The 21,430-nt window shown below is 45.0% G+C and overlaps 1 protein-coding gene across 3 annotated transcripts in view; it reads right to left on the minus strand.

Moving 5' to 3' along the window:
* The window catches only part of DOCK8 (dedicator of cytokinesis 8), a 245,233-nt gene that overhangs the window by 27,056 nt on the left and 196,747 nt on the right, over positions 1-21,430 (minus strand). For 2 of the 3 annotated variants that reach the window (XM_055144873.1, XM_055144887.1), the window contains 10 exons: positions 20,959-21,104; positions 18,261-18,443; positions 17,850-17,979; positions 16,858-16,945; positions 12,418-12,514; positions 10,286-10,420; positions 8,651-8,803; positions 6,537-6,695; positions 5,511-5,611; positions 4,449-4,641 (listed from right to left, as the gene is read on the minus strand). In XM_055144873.1, the coding sequence (XP_055000848.1) occupies positions 4,449-4,641; positions 5,511-5,611; positions 6,537-6,695; positions 8,651-8,803; positions 10,286-10,420; positions 12,418-12,514; positions 16,858-16,945; positions 17,850-17,979; positions 18,261-18,443; positions 20,959-21,104 (1,385 nt within the window). The remainder of the gene's footprint in view (positions 1-4,448; positions 4,642-5,510; positions 5,612-6,536; positions 6,696-8,650; positions 8,804-10,285; positions 10,421-12,417; positions 12,515-16,857; positions 16,946-17,849; positions 17,980-18,260; positions 18,444-20,958; positions 21,105-21,430) is intronic. The other variant, XM_055144883.1, reaches the window with a different exon arrangement.

Genomic DNA, 21,430 nt, shown 5'->3' on the forward strand with positions numbered 1-21,430 from the left:
TGAAGTATCATCTGTTTACTCCCAGGCCTGGCAAGATCAAGTACATCAACCTTAGCAGTTCTTGAAAGAGAATTGTTACATCTGGCATGCTTATGCAGTTTTTAAAATATGAGATACTCTCAAAAATCTTTGGTGGGTAGGCTTTCTTCCAAACCTGCTTTCTCCATGGTGATGTTTATGAATTGGGAGCATCAGAAAATCCAAGATGAAAGAAAGATAACTTCCTAATGAAAACTATTGGAATTATATGCAATTTCCATGTGTAGATGAAGATATCTGAAGCTATGCAGCCTTGTAAACCATATCAGAGAAAGAAGATTCTGGGCAGATTTCCATGGCTTCAGAACTAAGAGAACTGGAGAGAGGATTCAATGGGCTGAGCCCACGCATTGCACACAGGAAGTTGGATTCTAGCTCCCATACAACCTGGTCCCCCAAGTAACATCAAGAGTGACCCACCTATAACCCTCAGCATGAAGCCAGAAGTAGCCTCTGAACCTGCCAGGTGTGGTCAAAATCCAAACCAAATAAAAAAATAGCACAAGGGTAAAAATATGAGCAGGATCTGGAAACATCCATATTTACACTTGTGAAATTAAAAATTCATTCTGGATCACAGAATTTCCCAGTCTCAGTTCATTGGAAATCAGAGACCTTGGAGTTATTTTTTTAACAAGACATATTTAATTTATAAATAATTCTTCCCCGAAGATTCAATTTTAATGGAGCAGAACAAGGTCGAAACTGCAGCAAAATTATTGAAGATATAAAAACTAGACATCTATTATTAATGCTGTCCAGAATTCCTTCATCCTTCTATAAAATACAGGCTTATTTATGTCTAGAGATGCAAACATTAACTCTATGTATAGACCTCAATGCTGCCACAGTCAGAATTTTCCATTTCTCTGGCCATCCTGATTGAGTACTCAAGAATGAGTACTCAACTCTGTCAGAACAAGTGAGACTTTCTCCACAACTGTTAGAAATAAGGTGTCTTTCTTTACTTCTCTTGAACTTAAACTTAAAAGGATGGAAGTGTATTTCTCAGTGAGTGTGGGAAAGCTATGAACAAAGCTGTGACAACAGAAAGTAGAGACCGGATATAGTGATGACACTGGGCTCTGATGTCATTGTTTGGGCCCCAGGTCCAGTTTTGATGGGGATACACCAGGCTACCCACCACACAAGCTGATAAATTTCACTCCTACCGTAGGCAAGTCAGGATTACTTATTCTGTCATTCGCAAACATACATTTGGTATGTCTCAATTGAGTGCAAGAGAATTACTCATAAGCACCAACATAATTTGTTTTTTTCATTAGCTGAGAACATAGTTCAACAAGCTCTGTGTATCCCTCAGTCCTCATACTTTACAATTTGGCTACCTTCCTTTCTCGTTCTCTTCCTTCTGAGCTTTCCATGACCCCTACGCTGGGTCACATGATATACAGGTACAGCATCACATGTCTCTTCATAACTGCATTGATCATCATTTCAGTTAAATGAGGAATGAAATAACTAATTATACAATGTCACTTTTTTTGGCTAGAATTTAAAGTTCACAGTATAGGAAAACTGCTCAATAAATATAATGTAAAAGAATGGATGAATGGAGAAGAAAATATGAAATAACAGTTATATTTTCTCACGTAGGAAGAAAGTAGAATATTTCTGTTGGTTCTAGCGAGATTATTCTGTCTCACCTTGGCATGACTCATTATAAGCAAATAATTCGAAGTCTGGATGAAATTAGAATAGTTAAGACTTACTAAACACAAAGCTTAATAATGGAATAGAAATAGTACTTAAGTGATAAAATGAAATTTTATCTTAAAAATTTTGGTCAGTGTCAAAGCAAAAGGCAAAAAGTAACAAAAAAATTGCTCAGTAATTAAACAAAGAGAAAGAAATATTCAGCATTAAAGTACTAAACCTGGGGCTGGAGCAATAGCACAGCGGGTAGGGCATTTGCCTTGCACGCAGCCGACCTGGGTTCAATTCCCAGCATCCCATATGGTCCCCCGAGCACTGCCAAGGGTAATTCCTGAGTGCAGAGCCAGGAGAACCCCTGTGCATTGACAGGCGACCCCAGCCCCCCCCCCCCCGAGAAAAAATAAAGAACTAAACCTAAAGACTTTTTGGAAATCGATGGAACAGTACTTAGAATATTAATCTTTGAAAGTATCACTTAACAATATATTTGATGACAGAATAGGTATCTGAATGTTTCTAACTTTTTCCACTTTTATGTGATTCAAAATCAGATGTGAGTTTTTAAAAAAAAAATTCCAGGTTTCAGAGCAGGAACTATTTTTTTTTTGGATTTTTAAACAAACATTTCTGAACTGAGATTAAAATTTGTGGAGAATATAATCCAAATAATATTTTTATTAATGTAATTTAAAAATAATGTTAAATAAATAAACAGAAAACTAAATTTTTTTTTGCTTTTTGGGTCACACCCAGCGATGCACAGGGGTTCCTCCTGGCTTTGCACTCAGGAATTACTCCTGGTAGTGCTCAAGGGACCATATGGGATGCTGGGAATTGAACCCGGGTCGGCCGCGTGCAAGGCAAGTGCCCTAACTGCTGTGCAATTGCTCTGGCCCCAGAAAACCAAATATTTTGAAGCCCCTAAGGTGATAAGACCAGGAGTGTGGCTCCGTTGCAGAGCACAGCCCTCAGGTGTGAGGCCCAGGGTTTGATCTCAGCATCCCACAGTCTCCTGCACATCTAGGTGTGGCGTTTTCGACAATCGAAAAATAGCATGAGAGAGTACAGCTGGCAGAGTCCTTGCCTTACATGTGGCCAATCCTAGCTCCAGCCCTTCTACCTCATATGGTCCCCTGAGTCCTGCCAGGAGTGAATCCTCAGCACAGAGCTGGGAGAAGTCCTGAGCACCACCAGGTATAGCCCCAAACCAAACCCAAACAACAAATAATAATAACATCAGGTGACACCAGCCTAGTCAGCCATTTTCTTGTTTTGGGGTATCACAAGGCCTGGGTTCCAGCAGCACTGGCACTTTGGTCACTGATTCTCTAAACCTGGGGCAGCTACTTTTAATTGTTTTCTCTCTCTGGTTCACACAGCGTTGCAAAATCAAGTCAAAGAATCGGAGGGAGAACAAATCCTTTCATAAAACTCAAATAAGAATGACACTTCTAAATGACATTGTGAGTCGGACTATTGAAAGCTATGACTGTCCTATCTCATTTATGACTTCAGGAATGGTCATTTCTACAGACCATGGCTCATCTGAAAATGTTCCCATAAAAGCTTTATATTCTCTAAAGACTATTAAATTATCCAGCTAAAACCATCCATGGGGCCAAGGAGCGCCCCAGCCTGAGCTGATTTTGAGGCCTGGCAGGCCTTGCTTTGCTAACTATGAGTAATGTTCAGCTTATCTCAAGAAAATATTGATTCAGCCTTTTCCCTTTTCCCAGATTAATTTGGTTCTCTCTTGAAGTGTGGACACTCGAGAGTCAGGGCGTGGAATCACAGGAATGGGTCACGAGGGAAATCATTTTGTAATGTTTGGAAAATACTCTCATGGCTGTCTGTATATTATATCAACTACAAGTCACTGAGAGAAAGCTTTAAATAGCCTTAAAAGAAACTATTCCCTTCATTTCTTTATCTATGGAGTGAGAATAAAAACAAATACCTTCTCTATCTTGCCTGCTTCACTAGTTGATGGGGAAGGTCAAATGCAATCAGAACCGTGGGAGTGAGAACGACGAAAACCCTACCAAGGAGTCTGGAGATAGTGAGAGGCTGGGGCGCATGCCTCGCTCGGGTTTGATCCCTGGCATCCTATAGTCCCCTGAGCATGACTGGGTGCAGCCCTGGAGGCCCCAGGCACCCCCTGCTGTGGCCTAGGCAATCCCCAGCCCCGAAGGGCGCTTGAGCACCACATCCTGGGGCCCTCGAATGGAAGTTCTGGTGAGTTAGCTGGTGTTGCCTGAGGGACCCCCCAGAAACCTGAGTATCACTTGGGAGGTGCCCCTGCTTGCCTCCCACCCCCAAAATTAAGAAAATGCCAGTTGGCTCTAGGTACATTCTGTTTGTTTTGTGGCACAGGGGATCGAACCCAGGACCTCACACATGCAAGGCGAGCAGTCTGTGGCTGAGCTACCTCCAAGTCCTCCAGAGACATTCACTGTAAAGATACCTTCCCAACCCCCTAACTGAAGAGCCACGATAAGAAGCTTATATATCACACGAACGCAGCTTTCTTTCAACTGGGCATGACTGGCCACTTTGTGAATGGCGTACTATAGGATAGACAGCGGCGTACCTGTTCTACCTCCTACACGCCAGGAGCATTCAGACGCTTGCACCCAGTTTGTAACATCAGAAATAGCTCCAGACACTGACAAATGCCCCCCTGCCTCATGGAGAAACAGTGCTCGCAAAGAAGCGCTGAATTTGAGCCCCACCTGGAAGCTGACACTGCCCACGGGCAGGTAGCTGTGGTCCTCCAGCATGCTCAGATACTCGGCCACCAAGGCAGCTGCGTGCACCAGGCACATGGCGGCCTCCGTGTAGCACTTTTTCTTGGTGTGTTTCTCTGCCATGTTTTGAAGCCAGGTCAGTCGCAGGTCGGGTGATGTCTGGTAACTCTTGGCGATTCTGAAGACAGATTGAAAAATTTCAAGACAATAGGAGAAGACAATATTTGTCAACTCTGTACGGAAAGTTCTTTTTCTCTTGAAGGCTCTTCTTCAAAGAAGTGTTGCCTCCACTTTCAGGAAAGGAGAGTGAAAAGCAAAGGTTGTTTAGTTCAATTTTCTTTCCATGTTTAGGGTATGTTGGACCCCGAGTAATGGCATTTAGCAAGACTTTACCAAAGTGGGTGGAGAAGACTTGGTGAAACATGCATATTTAACGATATAATAACAGATGGCGAAAGGACTCCCCTTCTTTGACACTGTAGCAGACCAAACTTGCTGCTCTGAGTAGCCTTCCCTGCATAAGGACTGTAAGGCAAAGTTCTAAAGTGCAGAGCAAAAATGATTTCAAACCAATACTGTGCATGCATGCACATATAATTAAAAATAATTGGAAACAATTCAGGTTACAATTGATGGTTCTTATCTTATTCTCTAGTAAGCAGGAAACAATGCTATAAAATCAGTACTCCACTTTAAATTAGGAATATCTTTTTGAAAACTTAGATATGAATCAACCTACTTTAAATGCTGAATTTCTAGTTTCTACATACGGTTTTAGATGCCATCCTAAACTATACCTATATTAACAAGAACTTCATAGTGACAAATTTGTGAATAGTATTTTTTGACATATTGCTGTTATGGGGGTCACGCTTATCAGTGCCACCAGGATCATCCCTGGCAGTCACTGGGGGGCACCAGGGCCATCTCTAGTGATGTTGGAGGGAAGTGGACCATGCAGTGCTAGGAACTGAACCCAAGTCCTCTCACACATGAGGACCATGTCACCTCAAGTGTCACCTTTTGATTTTTATCAGAAGAGTTTACCTGTACATGAGGTCCATAAGCATCTCAGGATCTTCCTGAAATTCCCTCATTTTCACCGTATCATATAAGATGCTATTTAGATTGCAGAGAAGTTCCTCCACCTGAAAAAAAAAAAAAAAAAGGTTACACCTTCAAACTGTCTTGGCTTTGGAGTCCATGGCAGTATGTTAGGGCTGCATGAGTGTGGGAGACAATTAGGAAGAGGCTCTCTGGATGGTCAGGGGTTGGTCCTGACTCAACCTGGGTGCTCTTGATCATGTGCCCCAGCCCTTAGAGCCTGGCCTGGGGCAATCCCTGGGATTGGACAGGCTCCCTTCAAGGACAAGTAGAGTCTGCAAGTAGGGAAGTGAGCCTGGTTTCCTGATGCCTCATCTTTGCAGATCCAAGTGCTTCTGAGGCCCAGTTGTGAATTAGCCTTTGCGTTTCACAAATTAGCCCCTAACCTGAATACAATCTTCCCTCTCCAACACCTGTCTATTTCAATTAGTTTGAACTAGTTTCAGTTATTGCAACTGAAAAGTCCTAAACCCATGTTTCTTAACGGAGTGCCAAATGGTCCTCAGTGAGATGTCCCCTCCCCCGGCCCGCAGGATATTCTGAGGGGCCGCAGGCGAAATCACGTAAATTTAGAGCCACGGCACAAAACCAGCTGGTAGGAATGGGGTGGGGGAGCAGGCCGACAGGAAGGAAACATGATAAGTCTGCTTATCTTTCCCACCACGGTGGGAAAAAGATTGAGAAACACTGTCCCAAACGTACATGGGAACTTTTCATGTCTTTTAAAGACTGGGGAGAAGGCAGTAGAGGCTCTCAGCTTAGGTTTCCTATAGCTATACCTACATATCCTATATCACTGCTTATCATCTACATTATAATGATACGGTAATTATAGATTTCATACATAAATATATACAACCATGTGTGTGCATGATTAACACTGTGTATTATGTTATATATAATTAACACGAGTTCATATTTGGTTGGCCCCAAGTCCAAGCACGAGACAAGGCTCGCTCTCCAGTCTACCTGGACAGGGAAAGGCGTGGGCTGCATGGCCGTGTCCTCCTCTGCATACGCCAAAATCGTCCGCAAGGACCTTCTCAGATGCTCCTCATTAAAGTCTGGTGCTTTGCCCACTAACGATGCCAAAGACATGGTCACTTGCATCTTTACTCTTGCAAAGTTCTGCATGAGGAAGAAGAAAATCCAGAGTCAGAGGCATTTAGCTGGCAGATGACTGAAGACAGTACAGTCAGACACCACCGACTCTCCAAATGCTTCTTTCATCTCAGTCTTAATCATTTCTGCTTCTCTCAATGAAATTCGAGCTATTCTTTGTGCAAGATTTATATTGTTGTAATAGCTTAGATGGATAGTTCTCGGACATAAATCTTTTAGCTCACTGAGGGTTGGGCTGCCTCCATGCTGCAAGGTTAGAAGTTTTCTTACAAAGTTAGAGGAATGTCTTATGGACTTTTATTTTTATTTGTATTATTTACTGAATTGGGGTCATACCTGTAGTGCACATGGACCCTTCCTGGCTCTATGCTCAGGAGTGACCCCTGGTGAAACTTAGGGGACCACATGTAATGCAGGGAATTTGAACCAAGGTAGACTTCATGTAAGGCCAGTGCTTTGCCCCTATACTATCTCTTTGGCCCAAAATAAGTCGATTTGGTTTTGGAGGGGGAGGGAAGAGGTTGGATGACCTAAAAGCCTTTATTCATTACTGCTTGGGTCACACATGGAAGTGCTAAGGGTTTAGTCCTACCTCTACATTCCAGGGTCACTCCTGGTGGGCTGGGGGTAGGGGGTAGTTTGGGGTGAGGGTGTCATATGTGTTGCCAGAGATTGAACCAACATCAGCCACAAGCAAGGCAAGGAACCTACCCATGTAGTATCACTCCAACTCCCATCTAAAGGCTTTTAAATATCTATATCTAATATATTTTGAGGACCCTGTCTTTCTTCCAAATGTTAATTTATTTTAGTATTACATAAGCATATTCATTAACATTACTAAAAATGTAAATTCCAAAAGAATAGACCAAAAAATCTATAAACTAAAGCAAGGCTGACTCTTCTGCAATAAAACTGAACTCCAGGAGCTAGAGTGGTAATAAGTAGGTAGGGCACTTGACTTGCACACGGCTGACCCAGGTTCAATCCCTGGGACCCCTTATAGCCCCCTGAGTACTGCCAGGAGTGATTCCTGAGGCAGTCAGGAGTAAGCTCTCATCACCGGGTGGGGCCCCAAAAGCAATAAATAAATTACAAAACACACACAAAAGAAATGAAACTCCAAATGGTGCTGAGCACCAATGAAAGTTTTAGATTTATGTCTTTTCAATTCTTTTCTTTTTGTGTTTTTTTGGGTCACATGGCTGTGTTTGGGGCTTAGGGGTCACTCCTGGCAATGCTCAAGGAGACATATGTGGTACTGAAGATTGAACCCAGTTTGACTGCATGTGAGGAAAGTATTTACCTGCAGTACTCTCTCTCTCCAGCCCTTCATCTTTTCAAATTCTTTCCCATATTCTATGTCATTAAGTTACTAAATAAACCATGATTTGAAAATAGGACAAACTTCAGATTCTGAAGTTGTCTGCTATAACCCCCTCTTCTCTTTCTCTCTTTCTTTCTCTCTCTCTCTCTCTCTCACACACACACACATACACAGAGAGAGAAATGACAGCTTTTAATCTACATATGTTCATTCATCTCTTCTTTGTGGGCAATGAGGTTGGGTTTGACCCAGCAATGCTCAGGGTCTCTGGCTCTGCCCAGGGCTCTGTGCTCGGGATCGACACCTGGCAGTGCTCGGAGAACCATATGTGGTGCTGGGGATTTGAACCAAGGATGGTGGCAGGGGTCATGGCCTTAGTCCCTGTACAATTTCTCTTCGTTCATTTCTAACTGAAACACATGAATTTCTTACTGGAACACCAGTCTAGGCCATCATCAGTCTAGACATGGCTTTGAACGCAAATTGAAACAACAGCTGCTGTCCATCTGCGTACGCAATCCCGACTTTCAAATAGGACAAAAGAAACTGCCATCTCGCTAACTTCCCCTGAACCGAAACTGTGCATCGATTTTCTCCTCCGACTCTGGGCTGGGCAGCTGGCCCCGGCTCTTACACTGGTAGCTCCGAAGCTAAACCTCATGAGGAGGTAGAGGGTGGCGCAGGCTTGGCCCCGGGTCACGTCCATGCTGCTGCTGCAGTGCTGCAGGACTCGCTGGCACAGGTCGGCACACTGCTCCACTTCCTCCTCAAACAGCAGGTCTCCGAACTAGGAGAGACACAAGCAGCATTAGCTGTCACCTGACAGGGTCACATGCATTCTGGACCAGATGCCTGCGGAAAGAAACTTTGTCTGCTCGGACACGCAAGAAGCCCAGAAGAGCTAATGTTCGGCTCCATAAAGATAATGAGCAAGCTGAGTCAGACGGTGGTTGGAAGCAATAGGATTGACTTAGGATTTAACTACGAACAGCGCAACCAACCGAAGCCAGGGCTGCATCATGAGTAGCATTGTTCTCCAGGATGCTTTCACTGGCGAAGCTGCAACACTGGAGAACTTTGTCTTGAGACTACTGTGTTCCTTGGAAGGGACTAGTGATTAAGAACGGATGATCCTGGTGGAGGATCAGGGAAGAATTCCACTTTTTTTTTCTTTCTTTTTGGGTCACACCGGCAATGCACAGAGGTTATCTCCTGGCTTTGCACTCAGGAATTACTCCGGGTGATGCTCAGGGGACCATATGGGATGCTGGGAATTGAACCTGGGTCGGCCGCATGCCAGGCAGATGCCCTACCCACTGTGCTACCGCTCCAGCCACAAGAATTCCACTTTCTAAGTAGAAAAGATTCCATGAAGAAGGAATCTGGTTCAGATTTTGGAGAGAGACGGGGGGGGGGGATAGAGAGAGAGCGAGAGGGTGCGCTGAGAGAAACTAGCTCGAAGGGCTGGAGTCTGTTCTGGATGGATTTCTGGACATGGCCTCCTGAGCACTTACTTGGGAAAAGTCTCCAGTGCCACTTGGTGTGGCTCCAGAAAAAATGAGAATGAGAGTGAGAGAGAGAGAGGTGGGGGAGAGAGAGAGAGAGGTGGGGGGGAGAGAGAGAGAGAGAGAGAGAGAAAAGGAGGAACAGAGAGAAAGAGGAAAGAGAGAGAGGGAGGGAGGGGAGGAGGTAGGGAGAGAGAGAGATCTATATCAATCACTGTACTTCAGGAGAACCTATTCTTCAGGCTATGAGAAATTTATTTCTTAACTTTCTGGTATTTTTATGACATGCCATTTTTCTAAGGCTCACTAGTGAGAGTTCTGATTCGTGTCTTTTTTAAAAAAATATTTTTTGTTGATTGAGATTCTGTGGTTGACAATACCATTAATCATGGTTTCTCAAGGGCACAATTCCAACACCACACCCATCACCCATCACTGATTCTTGTCTTAGTCTCACTCCGATGAGGTAGGAAAGGGAAAGAGTGAACGACAAAGTCGCGCAGTTTGCTCTCCTGCCCTCGATGAGTGACCAGTCCCGATTTCTGGAGTTCGACCCCCGTTGCCAGGGTGAGAGAAACCGCTTCCCCCTGGGTGGAGAGTGCCCGCAGGATCAGTGTCTGCCTTCTGAGACAGATCTCAGGCCTTGGCTCTGATGTCACTTAATACCACAGCACTCTGGGGTTTGGTGCACCTGGAGAAGTGTGAAACTAGATGAGAATCTTAACTCTTAATTAAGGGTAAGAAAACAAACGCCCCGTGTTTACCTTGGCAATGAGAGCACGGAGTGTCGCAAAGCAGTGAGTCAGGTAGGTGGTGCTCTGATCGCAGCTCAGAGAATTCACCAGAACCCTGAGCACACCTCCCAGCAGGCTGTCCTTGCAGTCCAGAGCAGAGCTGGCCTGAGAGGAGAGAAGAGCACACTGCTGAGCCCAGGGCCTGGCAAGGGAAGACACACCGACTGTGCGGGCGAGCTCCCGCTCTCTGGCTCTGAGACCCTCCCGTTCTGGCGGGTCTCTTGACACATGCCTCCATCACCATGAAATTGAAGTCCTATTTTTATTTTATTTTATTCTATTTTTTTTAATTCCATAGAAGAAAATTTATTTGGTAAAACTATTCAGAAAATACTTTCTAAATCAAAGATTTCATGTTGAAAAGATGTTAAATATCACTATTCTACACATTTTTAAATTCCACTGAAATTTCTAACAACTAAGAATCCAACCTATGATAATAATTGATTCTTATGCTGCATATATTTCAGACTAATGCCTTGTATATGCATTATTAATCCTCTATACATAAAATCCTAATCTTACCTATGTCACAGAAAAAATGATGAGAATAGAATAGACGAAGCCTTATTATTATTATTTTTTTTTTGCTTTTTGGGTCACACCCGGCAATGCACAGGGGTCATTCCTGGCTCATGCACTCAGGAATTAGCCCTGGCGGTGCTCAGGGGACCATATGGGATGCTGGGATTCGAACCCGGGTCGGCCGCGTGCAAGGCAAACGCCCTGCCCGCTGTGCTATCACTCCAGCCCCCCGAAGCCTTATTTTTAAATGATTATTAAAAAACTCCCAACTGACTTAAGACTTATGTCTAATCCTGATAATTTGCCTCAACCAATATATAAGACATACCTCCCCACTGTACTGGGCAATAGTTTGGGAGTAATCTCTCCTTTTTCCTACAAAAGCTTTAAAACATAATTGTGGGGCCATAGAAATAGTTCAGTGGGTAGTGCACTCGCCTTACTCACTACTGATCCAGGTTCAATCCCTGGCATCCTATATGGTTGCCAAGGACCGCCAGGAGTGATCCCTGAGTGCAGAGGCAGGATTAACCCTGAACATCACTGGCTGTGACCCCAAAAATAAAAACAAACAAACAGAAAAAATAATAATCCACACACAATTGTAGGCTTTCCAGTACAATAGAACTCCTTGGTGGTCATGATTTTTCTAAAAATTAGCTACAGCAGAACTAACACCACAAAGATAACAAGTTTCTAGTATCTTTAAAAATGGCGAAAAAAATTTTCAGGACTGATGGTACACAAATAAAACTCAAATGTATAAAGATATAACCAATATGCTAACGAGGATTTATTATTTTTGTCCTTATTTTTCTACAGTAGCTGCTCCTTTCAGACAACTTAAAGGTTGGAAACTGTTTCAACTTTTCTTCTAGCCTAAAAAGCAATGGAGGAATCTACTCTAATAAATGATTCCTCACTGTAAACATGCAAAGACTCATTTTTCAGATTATCAGAAAAAAGCTGTGATTACTTTTTTTGAGAATTTTGAGAAACATTTACTTAGAAGATGAAATTATGGCGAAGTTTGCAGTGACACTAAACACTGTTACAATTGGGAAGGCAGATTCCTGGCACAAATGTCTGTCTTCACCAATATGTACCAAAGCAGCTATCATTAATCATAACCATGCTATTTCTTTTACCTCGTCTAGTCATAGTCTGTTCCCATACTAGATATCAGCCACAATTCAACTGGACTTGATTCATGAAACAACAAGGATGACAAAATTCTCAAATTACTTTCCCGATTCCAGATAATGAATTAGAAGTCTGACATCCACATAATAAACTTGACAAATAATCAGACAAATATAACCAAGAGGGTCAGCTTGTTAAGCAGCTCATTCTTTTTTGAGTGACCAGCAAGTCAGATAAGCATGAAGAATGCCCAGTGTCTCTGGAATTTGTAGGATAAACACTGTGATTAACTGAAAACTTCCCAACTTCATTTGAAAAAAAAAAAACTATTTGGGGATCATTTGATTGCTCTCACAGTTTACTATAAAGAGAATTCTCATTCTAGTCCCGTCGACATATTCATGCTGAGTCAATCAGATGACAGTTTTTCTCACCTGGATTATGTTTTCCTGCATATCCAGAATGATTAAATTCGCTTCTGTGGCCAGATTACCACTGATCAAGGCTTCTTGATCTAACTCTGCCTTTGTTCTGAAAAAACAAAAAGGAGGTCAAATTAAAGTGCGTCTCAAAACTGGCCATAATCCAATGATGGTAATCTACGTACCATAGCATAAAGCAAACCTCTGAATAGGCAGCTCTGATATAGGTGTAAGGCACTTAGCCACAGGTAACTGAGGAGCAAAGGATGCTCTCTGCAATTAGTGTCTGCTTAGGAAAATGTTCTATGTTAAGTCTCCAGGCCATCCTCATCCCTACTATTATAAATAATGATGACAATTATAAAAATAACCAAATGGGTAGAAAAGCAATTATTGGTTGCTACTAGCAATTAGGATGCAATTGGATCTGCCACCCAAAGCCTCCGGGTCCTTCCCGCACCTCAGGCCTGAGAACCCTTTCTAGTTCTGAGACAGGGGAACCTGGCGACCAGTTGGCAGGAGGGAGGCTGGGTGAGCTGTGAGGCTGGCAAACAGCAACACTGCTGGTCAGGTCAGAGCAACGCTTCGGAAACAGGACAGGGGAGAGTTTAGTCACTCGACTTGTTAAACAGTGACAGCAGTCACTCAGTCAAGCCTTCCGTTCTTTTCCCACGGGGGAAGAGGCTGCACTCCCGGAGGCAGGCTGGCTATCTACCGTCCTGCTGGACGTGATGGGTTCTTTCTATGACAGGGTGGGACACTGCCTGGTGCTGCTTCTCTACTGGACATCACTGCAAGAATTGGCCATTTTAGGCACTCTTTCACTCATCTTCATAAAATCCAAGTGAGCCTGGAGAGGGATGTGGCATGTCATTTAAATTCAGTTGCTAGGAGGGTGGATTGTGACAAATCATCTTTCCCTAGGTGTCCCCATGACCATAATGTTACCCTGAAGGCAGGGGCCTCCTGGGGTGAGCTTGTAAGTCTTGGTGCAGCCTTATCACTCCCTGCTCTCCTCTGGCCAACTATGGGGGCATGGCCAGTGTCTACATACCAGCAAGGGCTCAGAGGAAGAATTCCCCTGGGTTTAAATGTGTTCACTTTTAGGACAGAATCTTGGGTTCTAAGCTGCTCTACATTTTCACTAATTCACTGAATGATCATGTTTGCAAAAACTAAGTGAAACAGAAAAGCTATTTTTAGATTAATTTACTGGGAGGTTTAAATTCAAAGCATTGCCTTCCCACAGAGAAAACAGAAAGGCCACCTGTGCCTCCCATTTGGTCATAGCCACTCTAAAAAAATTAAAAATAAAAAGAACAGGTGAAGCTTGATTTTAATATATTTTCCTTAATCCAATGTGCATTAAAAAATACTGTCAGGGCTGGAGCAACAGCACAGCGGGTAGGGCGTTTGCCTTGCATGCAGCCGACCCAGGTTCGATTCCCAGCATCTATATGGTCCCCTGAGCACCGCCGGGGGTAATTCCTGAGTGCAGAGCCAGGAGTAACCCCTATACATTGCTGGGTGTGACCCAAAAAGAAAAAAAATACTGTCAATGTGTAATTACTATAAATTGCTAATGAGGTACTTTATTGTCCTTTATCATAGTAAGGCTTCAAAATCTGGTATGTTTTTCTTTTTACAATTACTGTAGTTAAAAATCCAGAGATTATGGGGTTGGAGAGATAGGGCTTTGCAGGTAGCAGACCCAGGTTCTATCCTGGTACCTCTTATGGTTGCCTGAACCCCATCAGGAATGATCCCTGAGCCCAGAGCCAGGAATAAGCTCTGAGCATTGCCAGGTGTGACCCCTCCACCTCAAAAAGTCCAGAGGTGATGTGTGAATATCAAAAGTCCACTAAGATAATGCATCAGTTATGTAGTAAACTGTTCTGTTTAAAAGCCTATCAGTTATTTCTTTAAGCTAGTTGTTGTTAAATTGATTGCAGGAAAGAATCACCTGAAGAGTTTTATCAAATACTGATTTCATCTGGGTGCTGTGTACCTTAAAGTCCCCCAGGTGAGTCTACTGTTTAGCTCAGATTGAAAACTTTTCATTGGGTGCAAAGAGAAGGGGGAGGAGAAAAAGGAGGGGGGAGAGGGGAGAGGGGAGAGAAGAGAGAGGAGAGAGGGAGCACAAGAGCTCATGTATGTGTATACGTGTGTGTTTTGCCAGGGACCCTAAATTTGTATCTTGGCCCTGAAAAGTACAGGAAGGAAGGAAGGAAGGAAGGAAGGAAGGAAGGAAGGAAGGAAGGAAGGAAGGAAGGAAGGAAGGAAGGAAGGAAGGGAGGGAGGGAGGGAGGGAGGGAGGGAGGGAGGGAAGGGAGGGAGGGAGGGAGGGAGGAAGGAAGGAAGGAAGGAAGGAAGGAAGGAAGGGAGGGAGGGAGGGAGGGAGGGAGGGAGGGAGGGAGGGCGGGCACTGCCCACTGCCATGCAGGGGTGCAGAGGTGAAACATTTGCTCTAGCAATGAGCAGCCCACCAGGGCACGAGCCGAGCCAGAGGGTGAGGAGGCCCTGCTTGCGAGCTCAGCGGTGTGTGGTGACTGCACCAATTCACACAGCCAGGGGGACAGTGCTTGCTGGACTCCTCAGACTCCTTCCACTCACAAACAAATATCCCCATGATCTCAGGCCTAACACCTAATTGCAGGCACATTAAAAAAATGTTTTGTTTTTTTAAATTACCTGAGCTAGAACATATGTTCTCCTCAAACCAAATATCATATAAAAGAGTTCAGGGAACACAGAGCAAGAAAAGAACACTCAAAACAAATGGATCTTATTGCCAACACGGACAAGCAGGCTTGTCAAGTCACATCTATCAAAAAATAAGATGTATTTGTCTTTTTAATGATTTAAGATAAACTGAAGTCCCCAAAGACCCATTACTGGACCAAAATGACTCATTCTGTGGTAATAACAAAGACAGTCATTCAACTGCTACTTGCCAAATAACTGTTCTCCAAGTCTCTCCCACCCACACTCTCCCTGGGAGCTTCTGACACTACAGGGATGCCTACAAGTGTGTGCAAAAGGTGTTCTCAGCCACTCAGTGCGCCCTCAGACTCATGAGCCCACCCGATGCCAAGAGGAAGAGCAAACAGGAGCTACCTAGCTACCTAGCCAGAAGCAGATATAGATATAAGTGCTCATCTATCAGGATTGTTGCACCATCTACTCTAGGTGTGGGATACACTTCATATATACACCTGTATAGTCAGGCACTCTCACTCATACATACACTTGTATGTCTCAGAAACTCTCACTTATATATCACTGTCATTCCATTGCTCACCGATTTGCTCGAGTGGGCACCAGTAACATCTTCATCGTGAGACTTGTTGTTACTGGTTTTTTTGTTTGTTTGTTTGTTTTGCTTTTTGGGTCACACCCGGCGATGCACAGGGGTTATTCCTGGCTCTGCACTCAGGAATTACTCCTGGCGGTGCTGGGGGACCATATGGGATGCTGGGAATCAAACCCAGGTTGGCCGTGTGCAAGGCAAAAGCCCTACTCGCTGTGCTACCACTCCAACCCCTGTTGTTACTGATTTTGGCATATCGAATACGCCACAGGGAGCTTGCCAGGCTCTGCCATGTGGACGAGATACTTTTGGTAGCTTGCCAGGTTCTCCGAGAGTACGAAGGAATTGAACCCGGGTCAGCCACGTGCAAGACAAATGCCCTACCCACTGAGCTATCGCTCTAGCCCATTTCACTCATATATATATATATATATATATATATATATACATATATATATGCACCTATATATCTCAGACACTTTCACTCATATATGCAACTATTCATGTATTTGTATTGCATATTTAGACAAGAACCACTGCTAATACTGCTAATATTTTGGCAAATTCCCTTCTAATATTTTAAGAATGCATTTACTATATGTTGTAAGAGATTTAAGATTCTACTTTAAAACCAGGTGTCACTCTATTTCTGTTTGTTTAGCTTTATAGGCATTTCTTGTGTCATTAAAATGACTCTAAAAATTTTAATGTCAACCTAAAATACCATTATGTGACTTTTATTGAGCATGTAAAATGCCTCTAACCCTTTAAGATGACTTTGTATAATGCTCACATAAATATCTCAGAACAGACATCCTTGCCCCCGTTTCTGGACAGGAAGTACAGGTTAATGACGTGGTCTTGGGTACCCAGCCCCTCACTGGGAGCAGCTTTTGTTAAGCTGAGGCTGCTGATTAGTAGTTATCTTTAACGGCTTATCAATGTGGAAATATTTCAGAGCTGGAAATCATCACTCTTTATGCCCTTGGTTTCCTGGGCCCCTGGATGAACTGAATTTAAACAGATAGCATTGTTTCCTTTTCTGACCCTAGGAAGGACGTGGTTGTTTCAGTAATTCAAGTAGCCTGAGAATAGCTGGTTTGGATTTGAGGTAAAGGGAGCAGAAAGTCGCCGGGACTCACTTATCTAGCTTCTCGTTAGCTTGCCGCCATTGTGTCTGCTCTTTCTTCCATCTCAAATTTTCATTTAGTCCTTGAAATCGGTCATTCGCTAGGAGTTCAGAAATGCACAAGAATATGATTAGCATGAAACCCTCCAAGATAATCAGGAGTTCTGCCTCCAAGCTCAGAAAAAGGGCAGGATGCAAGGATGCAGCACCTTCTCGCCTCGCCCCTCGGATGCCTTTGAGGGGACCCTGGAGCCCATGGCCAAGTGGGGGGGGGAACTGCTCTTTGAAGAACCCCTGACTTTACAGAGTGTTGCCGAGCATGTCTCAGGAGCACAGGGGTTGAGGAATTCACCCTTAAACATCTGGGTGCTGAATGAGGGTGCAAAGCACCAGTGACACAGTGGAGGTCCCCCCAAGTTCCCTGACATTGGGTTCAGTCTCACTGCTATTGTGTTTGACTTGGAGAGCATCAACACAGATGGTCTGCAGTGAGCTCAGCCATTTCAAGGCCCTACTTGGTGGGGTGGGACCCTGGAGGCCCAGAACAATCTGAAACACCAGGAAAACAAATGCATTCTATTGTGCCCTGAGCCATCACTGAGGATACCACCTTGGAGTGTAGGGTAGGAAGGGTAGGAAGGAAAGAACATTGGACTGAACCGGACATAAGGTTGGGTTTTGGGTATTTTGGAGGTTGTGGGGTGGGGAATGACCTTAAACACCAGTCCCAGACACCTAAACAGTACTGTAACCTAATACACAAACTATTTTAAAACAGTTATCGGGTTTTTTTAAGCCAGGGGCCCATAGACTAGGCAAAGAAGAGGTGCTGGTTTTGAGGGAGGTCCACAGGGGGCCTTTGACCCAAACAACCTCCTTCTTCTGAAATGACAACCAAGTCTCTGGAAAGGGATGGTGACTCGTCTCCTGGGGGGTCCTGTCCTTGGAGCAAAGGGTGATTTGCGTTGGCGGGGGTGAGGGGGGAGCTGACCTCCCACAACATACCTACGATCCGCCGTCGCATCATCTCCCCACGCGCTCCTTCCCCGCGCAGCAAGGCCTCCTCCAGCCGGGCCTTGGCGTCCCGAGACTTCTGCAGCACCTGGGTACTGACCTTGTCAGAACTCTGCTTCCCCTGTGCAGGACACAAGCAGAAGGACACTGAATATGGGGAGAGCTGTCCATGCAGAGAATCCTGCATACGCATCGCTGGGGTCGGGCCAGACTAAATCCTGCGGGGGGCACTGGAATCCGCCCTGCTGAAAGCAGAGATCTGACCCCTCTGGGACCGCCCTCTCCGCACTGCAGGCCGTGGTGGACTTTCATACAGAGATAAGAATCAGAGACGAGCAAGTGATGAGACAGGACTGGATGGAGCGGGAAGGGCAGCTGACCCCGCGGCCACCCTGCACTCACTTTGTACTCAAAACACGAGACGCAAATGAAGAGCAAGTCTAAGATCCTGTTGAGCTGCATGGAAGGCAGGTCGGCGATCCACCGCCTGATGAGGCTCTGGTCCGCGTTTTTCATGATCCAGAGGAAGCAAACCATGAGGTTGCGGGTGGTGTCTGCGTTGAGCATGTTGTACTGCTTGTAGGGCTGGAAGAAGGCAGATTGGGAGAGGGATGCAGGCAGGAAGCTGGGCAGCAGGGGGATGCCAGCTCAGGGGGCCTATCGAGGGGAGCAGTCTTTGGGCGAGGGGACCGTTCTCTGGGCTGGGCAGGTGGTAAAGGGGGCGACCTGGGGCATTATTTCCACCCATGTCAATGTGCGTGCTTTCTGGGGAGCAGGATGGTCTGGTGGGCTGCCCTGGATTTGTCGACCCCCTACCTCAGTGCTGATGTGAGGGTAGAGCTCAAGCTATTTCCTCTTCAAGCCAGACCCCGAGGACAACCCCACTAGGTTCCATTAATGCCTAACCTGTTTAAGATTTAGCTTCTCACTCTGATAGCTATCCACAATGTAACAGTACTCAGCTATACACAGAGGACGAAATCGGGCAATCTGCCTGCTCCATGGAAGGAACTGGAGAGAATCACGCTGAGTGAAGCCAGACAGAAGAACAGGGACAGACACAGAAAGATCGCTCTCATTTGTGGGATACATAAAAGCACAGTAAGGGTAGAACAAATGGTCAAAGAATTTGAGAGGTGCTCTTTAGAACAGAGCTTACCAGGGCAGTGAGATGTGGGAACGGGGTGAGGGTGGTGAACAGGGGAACAGGGGTGAGGGAGGAATGCTGAGATAATGGTTGGGGCCAGAAACACGTGCTTAGCTGGTGTTGGAATGTTTTATGCACAAAACCCCATCATTACAGTATAATAAAATTATGAATCATGATGGCTAAATAAAATTATATATATATATATATTTGGCTGGAGTGATAGCACAGCAGGTAGGGTGTTTGTCTTGCACGTGGCCGACCCAGGTTCGATTCCTCCGTCCCGGATCTTGGATAGCTCGGCAAGCTACCGGGAGTATTCCGCCTGCACGGCAGAGCCTGGCAAGCTCCCCGTGGCGTATTCGATATGCCAAAAACAGTAACAACAAGTCTCACAATGGAGACGTTACTGGTGCCCGCTTGAGCAAATTGAACAATGGGACGACAGTGCTATAGTGCTATATTATATATTATATAATATAAATTGTATTATATATAAAAGATTTAGCTCCTTTGTCAAAGTATGTATATTCTTTATATTATATATATAAAGAATTTAGCTTCTTTGTCAAATATATATAATACATACATAAAATATATATGTATATATATAAAGAATTTAGCTTCTTTATAACACAAAGTATAATGTGTTATGGACTGCTCAGAAAACTGTCATATTCATAACTACAGACCTCTGTAATGGGACTTTAACCACAACTATGTTTTGCTGGGGTTGGGTGTGGGTCCCAGGCTGTTTGCTTTAGTATTCTGGCTGCACGCGTTCATTTCAGAGTGCTGAGCACACTGTCTGTTATCCAGCCAACTGAGCACCTCCCACGGCTGCACCCTCAGCTCCCGTGGCAAAGCTCATATCCAGTGGAATGCAACAGTCACCTCACGATGACGCACTGAGTGTGGCAGAGAACTGTCATTCAGGAAGGGAAGGACAGGGCTTAGGAAGGTATGTTCACTTTATTTTTCTGAGTGTCTCGCATGCACGCGCTCGCACACACACACACACACACACACACACACACACACAATACTGTAATATCATAACTTCACCAGGAAGACACTCATGACTCATGACCTTTGACAAGATGGATGCCTGAAAGGTGGAAGAGGTGAGAAATACTTCAGTATTTATAAGCAGGCAGTATTGATCAGGCTCTGGAAGGAGTGATGGCATGTCTCAAACATCTGTTCTCTTCATACTATACTCTCTGCCCGCCAACCCTGGTGGTACTGGAGGCTACAGCACTGTCTTGGCACATCAAGGCCTGTGCAGGAAGAGATCTAGGTCCACCCCAAGGGAATCCGTGGTAATATTCCCAAAGGAATATCAGCCTATAGAATCTGCATTAAGGACAAAGCCAAGCAATGCTCCCTGGGGACTTAGAAAGCTGAAATCTTTCACCTAAGTGCTCACCTCAAGTAGCGAGAATCCCTAATCTATTTTTTTTTTGGGGGGGGGGGCAGGGAGAGGGAGTGAAGGTGAGGCAGGTACAGCTTGAAGACTAAGCACTCAGAAACAGACAGCTCAAGGGGCCGAGGAGACGCCACAGAGGGTAAGGCTTGCAATTGTCTTGAGCATGGCCGACCAGGCAATGCCTTCTGGGCATTCCATGTGGTTCCCTGAGTCCTACCAGGAGTAACCCCGGAGCATTGATGGGTGTGGCCCACGTGTTCACTTGTGAGAGTCTTGGCTTAAGCTCCTCCGCAGTGATCTCAGCGTTCCCGAGCCCTCTGTCTGGCTTGGGAGCACTCCTGAGACAGACCATGGTTGATTTGCCTCTTGATGCTCCCAGAGCCTTGCCTGACTTCCCTGGGCAGCCCAGCCTCGAGGCGATTCCTTCCCACGTCAAACAAGAAGGCAGGCATTTCCTTGCCCGCTCTGGGCTGGGTTTAGCGATGAGGAAAGAAAGACACAGAACTAGGAAGAAAGCAGCGTACCAAGGAAGACAGGGTGAGTCCACCTGTTTTCAGATTAAAGTGATTGCCGGCTATGGCCAGAGCCACGTTCTGGTTTATTGCATTGCTTCCTTCTTGTTCTTCCTCTGAGCCACTGGCACGGTTTTTACCACCACGGGTATCTGCTGCTGCAATGGAAACATCATTAGCATTATTTAAAAAAAAAATGAGAGGGAAAATCTTGTTCCTTGGTATTTAACCAAAGAAAGGGGAAATTTATGCCCACCTAAACATCTGTGGGTGTAAATTTCATGCAGGGCTGCTTTGTGTGTGGCCAGCCTCTGTTCAATCCCTGGCTACACACGGTCCCCGGAGCACTGCTGGGGATGGCTCTGGAGGCCCAGTGACTTGGGTAATGGGTGGCCCTGCCACGTGCTCTACCGTCCCCAAAGAATCACTGTATCACTGTCACTGACATCCCTTTTCTCATTGATTGCTTGAGCGGACACCAGTA

Source organism: Sorex araneus, chromosome 1 (genome assembly GCF_027595985.1).
Source record: "Sorex araneus isolate mSorAra2 chromosome 1, mSorAra2.pri, whole genome shotgun sequence".
NCBI classification, from domain to species: Eukaryota; Metazoa; Chordata; class Mammalia; order Eulipotyphla; family Soricidae; genus Sorex; species Sorex araneus.